This window comes from Eurytemora carolleeae, unplaced genomic scaffold (assembly GCF_000591075.1).
Source record: "Eurytemora carolleeae unplaced genomic scaffold, Eaff_2.0 scaffold163, whole genome shotgun sequence".
Classification (NCBI taxonomy): domain Eukaryota; kingdom Metazoa; phylum Arthropoda; class Copepoda; order Calanoida; family Temoridae; genus Eurytemora; species Eurytemora carolleeae.
Genome location: NW_019396644.1, coordinates 165,468 through 173,946, shown reverse-complemented (window position 1 = coordinate 173,946; position 8,479 = coordinate 165,468). Strand labels below are relative to the sequence as shown.

Here is an 8,479-nt window from a genome sequence, read left to right as displayed (position 1 = left end):
CCCCCCAGGATTCGGGGGGGGGGGGTAAATAACCCCAATAACCCCCCTTATTTAGGCCACTGATAGTTCTGTTGATTAAAGCACCCAAATCTAAAAAATCGAATAATAAATATCAAAGACGACATTTGACAGGAGAAAGGTTTTTAAAAATGGCGGGCTCTTACCGGCAGACTGCAGAGACGAGTTTTGTTGTGTACACTCTCTAGTTGTATACATTTCAAACAAGAGTTGTTTGCGTTGCTCTCTGTTCTCTCTTTTTAGGATTCTAGGGACGAGAAATCCTCCTAGTTTAGAGATATTCTATTCTATTCCGTATTAGAAACAATAAAACCAATTTTTTGGTCATATAATTTTAAAGATTGTGATATAAATAATGTAAGATTTGTTTCATTTCCCTTACTTTTAGAACAAAGATAATGCCCCCAAAGCGGCGTTTATCTACTAGCGAGGGCGGAGGGGAGGATGAAGGAACTTCCGCCTTGGACGGCGGTAAAAAGAAGAAGAAAATGGACATTTCTACTCAAATGCAGGTATTTCAAAAATTTTGGTAATTTCCTAGTATACGATTTTTGGACACCCCCCCCCCTCCTATCAATTTTGTACATGGGTGTGACAGAAGTGTCTTGACTAACCTAACCCGTGGCCGCAGCGCTCGGCCCCCTAGCCCATCCTAGCCGCANGTGGATCCACTAGGAATATACCGTAGTTTTCGACAATGAACTAATACCAATAATTTTTGTTAAATAAAACAACAACAAACACTTTGACTTGTTATATCAATTGAAATTACTTGCCAAAATCCGAATTGATTGTATACCACCATCAACTATAGACTGCGAAAGCTCATTTAGTTTTGGCTTCTTTACTTTTAATATTTAGAGTGTTCTTGATTTTATCCGGAAGTCCAAGAAGGAAGACGGAAACGCTTTGTGTGAACACACTCTTAGACTTCCGAACAAGAGATCCGAGCCAGGGTAACAATTATATATTCACTAATGATAAAGTCCATATTCTTTATAAGTTCTTTTAAAGTAGACAAAATTTAGCAATCGAGGCAATCCAAGCCAACTTTTAATGCATTTTTTTCTTCTACATATAATAGTAGAAAATAATTCAATGGAAAAGTAATTTTGGGGACTGAGTCTTAATCGTTCTTAAGTCAAAATTCTTGCTTCAAATACTTCAAATCATAACTTACCAAGGCATTTATTGAAGCCTGGACTCTTTCTTTAAAAATCTTTATTTATTTTGCTTGTCTGTCTGTTTGTTGTTTCCAATAACGTCAAAACGGCTGAACCGATCGGGACCAAATTTTGTGTAGGACCTCACATGACTCCAGAGAAGGAATAGATGGTCAAAATTTCAAAGATTAGCCACCTACAAAATTTGATTTTCATTTAATTTCGAAAATACACAAAAAAAAATTTTTAAATTGCCAACTTTTTTTCTGTTTTCGATTTACTAAGAGAAACTGTTCACAATTTAAATAGAAGATGGGCAGCCTAGTATTAAATATTAGATTGCAAAGCATTTTGTAAATACAGAAAGAGTTTCTGAGTGGTTTGTTATTCGCTAGTTTATTCTAATTGATAAAAATAATTTAGATATTATGAGAGTATAGAGAACCCTATTCACTAGTTTATTCTAATTAATAAAAATAATTTAGATATTATGAGAGTATAGAGAACCCTATTGACGTGATGAAAATACAACAAAAACTCAAAACTGATGAATACTCGTCATTTGAAGATTTTAAGGTATTTTCTATAAATATAAAGTAGTAATCTCGGTTGGTTTGTTTTTATGTCCGATCATAACTCGTGAACTTTTTTACTGTAGGTAGAACCCACGGTAATGTTCTTGGTTTAGTTACAAATTTTATTTTGAGGTGGTTGACTTTAATAGTGATAGTTTGGTTTACAAGCAAAGCTGGGTTCCCAAACTAGTTTTACATAATTTTTATCTTAAAAAGTTAAATTGTTTAACCCCCCCCCCCCTTTGGTAAATTATTATAAATATTATGGATTCAATGGTTTAGAAAAATTAGCCGACCAGCTGAGGAAAAAAAGTTTATTCAAATTTTCTCCCATTTTAGGCTGATTTTGATCTACTAGTAAGCAACACAAAGAACTACTATAAGAAAGGAAGTGCTGAGAATAAAGAGGCTCTAGAGCTTGAAACAGTCTTGGTCAAAGCTCTAGCCGCAGCGCAGAACGGAGAGGATGTTGCAACAGTAGCTACGGACAAGTATGAATTTGAAATAGAAATAGAATTTATAAATACAGATGAATTTTTAAATTCAAGCTTTTTTGGTTTGAGATTTTAGAAAAAATAACCACTTTTTAATTTTTATTATTTTTCCATTTGCAGAGAGGAGAAGGAGGAAACCTGCATCACCGAGTTCCTGGAGGAGTTCCTGGGAACCCTGATGACAGCTGCTGATCCGACGGAACCTGACCGGAACCTGAGCACAGTGTTCCAACTCCTCCCTAGTAAACGAAGATACCCAGAGTATTATGAGGTATGAATATAAATCCACGAATTCCTTTTCAGTGGATCCAATATTCAACAATGATTATACAAATCAAAATACATAAACTTACTGCTTTATAGTGGTGTAAAATCAGGAGGATCTAGATTTAGTTATAAATCCGCACCTGAATCCCCTTTTTTTCTAAGTGCGGATCCCAGGGGTTTTCCCGCCCCCTGGAGAAAAGAAATCAAAGACCCAAGAGGAGGGGAAGGGAAGGAGAAGGGGAAAGAAAAGGAAAGGAAAACAACAGAAGAAAAGGATGGGTGGGAAAGGATAGGGAGTGAAGTGGACAGGTAGGGAGGAGATAGGTTGAGTGGGAAAGACAAAAATAGGGATTAGGGAACTACAAAAAGGGACAGGGAAGGGAAAAGGAAGGTAGGGAAGAAGATGGAGAATGTATGGGGAAGGGAAAAAATTGATGGAAGGTTGGTATATAAGGAAGGAAATCGGAATTTAGGGAAGTGAAGGGTTGGAGGCTCTTTACCTCTTCATATCTAACTTTCCACACTCTTAAGAGTAAACACCCCCTTATTAAAATTATGGGAAATGACTCAAAAGAAAAAAAATACTCCTGGACGGACAAATAATTAATCAAAACTTCTTTGTCAGAACAACCATACCAAAAGTTAAAAAAATTTTAACCTGTACGTGATTTCAAAGTTCTTGAGTTATTCCTCTTATTCTAACCTACACTGCATTATATATCTTAAAAAGTTATGTCTTTTTAGTTATCGAATTTGGGGAAGAAAATTAAAACAAAATTTCAAAGGGGGTTGGGGTGGGTAATGGAATTATCAACACCCCTGGCGGATCCATAATCCGTATCCGCATCATTGTTATTTTTATCCCCATATCAATGCTTGGAAGGAAAAATTTAACATTTCTCCCGGTATAAAAATAATAGTTTTTTTCTAATGGATTAAAGATATAACCAAATTGGTATTTAAAATTCTTATTAGACCATAATTGATTCTGATTATTCTAAAGTTTATCATCTTTTTATAGGTCACTCCGGAGCCCATTGATCTAAGAACAATTGCGGTCAAGATACAGGAGAACAAATATACTGGAATAGGTAGGTTTTTGGTATGCAACTATGTTCATTGTTTATACAATCCTGCTAATCTAAAAACTTATTTATCACTATGCAGGTTAATGTTAAAACCAGCATTTTACAACAAAGAATGTCATTTACTCCTACCAAAGGGTTTGTCATTAATTCCCTAAGGGGTTTAAAGGACCTCACTAGTCTTCTGGAGATTGCAATAATTCTTGAATTAATAGAGATAAATGGTGCTAACTTTGCACCTATATTCTTTTAATCCATAAGGGACAGAAAAAATATTAATATTTTTCTTGATCACTGACCAGGGGCGTAGAAAGGGGGGGGGGGCGTTTGGCCCAAAACAGGTATTTATATAAATAAATATTTTATTGCCGATGTATCATAATTGTTTTTAAGATTTTAGGTAGATGTATCACCTTTTTATCATCTGACAATGGGCTAATTGTTGTGGGTATAAAGGTCCAGTTAGAATAGGTGTGGGACGGTGCTTCCCATGCCTGCCGGCGGTCTGGGGGGTTCATAATGGGACCTCCTTTTTCAGATTTCTTTTCAAATAGTTCAAATAGGTCTGACAGAATATTAGACCATGACAAAAAAAAAACTTAACAAGGACAGATGCAGCTTGCAGTAGGAGCCCTGTATGGTTCAGGGGCTAAAAAACCAATAGTCAGGGGGGCCGTTTGATCCAAATTGAACTCCTGAAATTGAAGAAGAATCAGTGCCATTAATGCAAAATTTAATTAAGGAATGGTAAGTAAAATTATAAAAATATTTTAAAGTTACTTGAATTGGTAAATCATTATTACTTCTTCAGGGGCGTCAAAAGTAAAATAATAATAAAAAAATAATCTTAAAATTATTATTTTCTTAGTTTTTAACAAATTAAATCCAAGAGGGGGGTAAGTAATATTTTTTCTCTTGACGCCCCTGAAGAAGAATTTATGATTTATCAATTCAAATAACTATAAAATATTTTAATAATTTTACTTACCTTTCCTTATTTAATTTTGCATTAATGGCACCGAATCTTCTTCATTTTCATCGATCAGGAGTCTGATGTGGATCAAATAGTCCCCCTGACTATTGGCATTTAGCCCCTGAACCATACAGGGCTCCTCCTGCAAGCTGAATCTGTCCTTATTAGGCTTTTTTTGTCATGGTCTAATATTCTGTCAAACCTAAAATCTTGAAAACAATAATGAATAATGATATATCGGCAATAAAATATTTATATGTATAAATACCTGTATTGGCCCAAACACCCCCCCCCCTTTCTACGCCACTGATCAAGAAAAAAAATTGAAATGTTATTCTGTCTCTCATGGATTAAAAGAATATAGGTGCAAAGTTAGCACCATTTATCTCTATTATTACATGAGTTATTACAAACTCCAGGAGACTTGTAAGGGATATATATTTTCTTAAAAATCATTCCTCCCTCTTAGAAAATCTTTTTCCCCCTAGAAATTAAGTATGGTTTCTTATGTTTTGCTTAGGTTTTCTGAGAAGGGAAGGTTAATTAAATATGAATTATTGTTAAGGTGAGATGGAGGATGACCTGCAGCTGATGTTGAGGAACGCGACCAACTTTAACGAACCTGGGAGTCAAATTTACAAGGATGCAAAGTAGGAATATTTTTAAAAATAAGTCTATTTTTTGTCGACTTTTTTTTACCACGACCGGTTTTCTTTAATTATTATACTTTTACGCGTTTCTTCCCATGTTTAATACTACCACACTTAATTCTAATCGATCATTATTTTCCATTTAAATCAATGGTTTATCAATTATTTGTAAACATCCTTCATTGTGTCGACTTTTTTATCATAATATTTTTCCCATTGGAAAACTTCTCCTTGTTTTTTTCTTAAAGGGACTGTATAGGAAAAATGAAAGGGGTTATTGGATAAAACCTGAGAATCTCAGGTTTTGAACGATACTTATAAGACATCTATCTTATGTTCCTGGCCAGTACTTTAGCCAATGGCACTGCAGTATACTGGTCACGTGATTTCCGTCTGTACCGCGTGACAACGATACTGCACTGTGATTGACTAAAGTTATTGTGACGTAATACGGACTATGTAATAATATTATCAATTATATCTATAAAAAATGCAAAATAAAATTAAATAATTATAACAGGAGCAAGCCTGAGATTTTCAGGTTGCTGTGAGATATAGTCGTTTTCAGATTGGTCCCTTTAAAGTGTTTTAAAATGTTTGTTTGCTTGTTAATTCTCATCGTTTCTATTCTGTTTCATCTTTCTATTTTTTGCTCCCCTTTCAGATACTTTTTGCAAACCCATGAAAAGTAACTAAAACTCCCTATTCTATCCCCATTTATCTAACCATCTTTATCTCAGGGTTCTTGGTAAGCTGGTAAAATCTAAGAAGCTAGAGCTAGACGCCAGCCTTTTGGCCAAACAGAACAGAGGCGCCAAGTCAAGCAGGCGCCAGTCAAGACAGGTATCATTATAAGGGCGCCATATCGTAATTTTCCCGTGTCCATTGTCCAATTTTGTTTAATGCGTATACTGCACAATTTCTGAAAGCACACACCATTTCTATTTTTAAGGATTAACAAATAAATTTATCACACGGTCATTACTCCAGTTTATGTATAGGTGTACAGTGCTATGCTAGTTGACCTCCAATACGAGGACAGTGATTCGGAAATGGAGGACGAGGATGAGGAGGTGAGAATTATTTGAATTATCAAAATTTTTAATATTGCTCAAAATTAAATATTTAGTTTATCTTATTAAGAGTTTGGCTTATTAAAGGGACTGTTAAGGAAACATGAAAGGGGCTCTAGGCTGAAACCTAAACATTTTAGGTGTTGATCAAGACCCATGAGAGTTCTATCTGATGTTCCTGTCTCAATAAATTGCTATAAAACTGTGTCAAAGGAATTGAGTCTTTGCCACACATTCAAGTTTTATAATCCCTAAAACTTTGCAATCTGATAGTGTAAACCTTTGATATTTCAAACTTAGATTATTTGGTCTAACAGAATTCATAGTTTGAAATAAATAAGGTCTACGAAATTGGGTTGCAAAGACATAAGGGATAAGAAAATCTGAGTTTGTGGCAAATACTCAACTCCTTTATACGTAAATCTTTATAAGATTTTGTATAAAATCTGATATCGACGATATTCCGAAAGACCCTAAGAAACGTATGTTTGCTTCTATTATTTGAATTTAATAATTCATTTATAAAATACATAAAATATTATAAATACATCCGTTTCACGTGACCAGAAGTCCCACCAATGGCAGTGCAGTATACTGGTCACGTGATACAGACGGAGTCACCTAATAATGATACTGTACTACCATTAGTGGGAATTCTGGTCACATGATACGGATGTATTTATTATATTAAAAATGAAAAATTCAAATAATTATAGGAGCAAACCTAAGTTTCTTAGGCTCCTCTGGAAAATCGTTGTTATCAGATTGGTTGTGTATTTGATGAATATGATCCGTTTAAACCTACTATTTGTATTCAGCATTTTATATTTATAGCTTTTTTTATAAATTTTACATTGTTTTATATTAATTTCCTGAGACAGGAACATCAGATAAAACTCTTATGGGTCTCGATCAACTCCTGAAATGCTTAGGTTTCATCCTATACCTCCTTTCATTTTTTCTTTACAGTCCCTTTTCATAGTACGGTATGCTTTCATTTTTGTATTTAGTTGCTAAACACCTAAAACGGGCAGATTAGCGATCTGAAAGATCTTTTCAAAATCATAAGTTTTGATCCTACTAAAACTTTAGTTTAACTTAATTTTTAAGAATGCGAGGCCGTTTTGTTTAAGTCAAAACTATTTTACTTTTTAAAATAAAGTTGATGAAAAGAACTTTTATCCATTTCATTGGTTTGTCAATGTTCATTGTTCACATTTATCTTCTTTTTAAAATAAAGTTGATATATTAAAAAAATTACTTTATCTTGCTAGGACGTGATACCACGTGGTGATCCTATTTGGGAACTGTATACAACTGTAAGGAACTATAGTACTACTACAGGAACAGATCTAGCAGAGGCGTTCCTCTCCCTCCCAAGCAGGTAATCCTGGGAATTGAATTTTATCCCACTTCCTCTCTCTTTTGTAGAATGATTTTATGAAACTATTTTGTACTTTATCATTCTTCCTCACTTCATTTTGAATTTCATAATAATCGTGCTATAAAGTAATCATCGTGCTATGAAGTTAAATTAGCTGTACATTATAGCACGTGTGCTATAAAGTTTTGATCGGTTCTCAGCGCTTTTCTCCAAAAATTTCGGATATTTCCAAAAGGTTTTTTTTCAATTGAATTAAAATTCTGATTGAAATCAACTTTACATTTTGACTCAAGAATGTAATGCAAGGAAAGTTAAGTTGCGTATACTCTGCGTACATATTGAAACCAGTTCTCTCTGGGCGGAATTTTAAACAAGAATAGATGCATCAGTTATCGTTTAGTATCCGAGGAGGTTGAAAGCATTGAATTTTGATAATTTTGATAATTCACATAATAGTTTCCTATGACCAGAATATTTCATTGATTATTCATGTGAAAGATTGATCCCATTTCAGGCTTCGACATCCGTCTTTTGTTTACGGTCGCCCAGTGACAGTACACTGCAGTACAAAACATGCGTACACTTCTGAAATAACTTTCCTTGCATTAAATCCTTTTTTTGACTTATGCTTTGTTTCAAAGCTTATTTGATCTAGAAATAGCCATTGAAATAAGACAGTACACAAACGTTTCATAAAATTACCTATAACATGATTATTTTGACACAACGTGCTATAAAGTTTTTGGACTTAAATTTTCTCTATATCTCGAAGGTTTTCGTCTTTTTAGATTATATTT

General features: G+C 34.1%; 1 protein-coding gene across 1 annotated transcript in view; it reads left to right on the top strand.

Moving 5' to 3' along the window:
* LOC111706780 (protein polybromo-1) overlaps nt 1–8,479 on the top strand; it is a 37,844-nt gene that overhangs the window by 20,128 nt on the left and 9,237 nt on the right. The window contains exons 3-12 of the mRNA XM_023479717.1: nt 405–530; nt 880–974; nt 1,667–1,757; nt 2,096–2,247; nt 2,371–2,521; nt 3,539–3,608; nt 5,141–5,225; nt 5,966–6,068; nt 6,227–6,298; nt 7,573–7,682. Of these exons, the coding sequence (XP_023335485.1) occupies nt 417–530; nt 880–974; nt 1,667–1,757; nt 2,096–2,247; nt 2,371–2,521; nt 3,539–3,608; nt 5,141–5,225; nt 5,966–6,068; nt 6,227–6,298; nt 7,573–7,682 (1,043 nt within the window). The 5' untranslated portion in view covers nt 405–416. The remainder of the gene's footprint in view (nt 1–404; nt 531–879; nt 975–1,666; nt 1,758–2,095; nt 2,248–2,370; nt 2,522–3,538; nt 3,609–5,140; nt 5,226–5,965; nt 6,069–6,226; nt 6,299–7,572; nt 7,683–8,479) is intronic.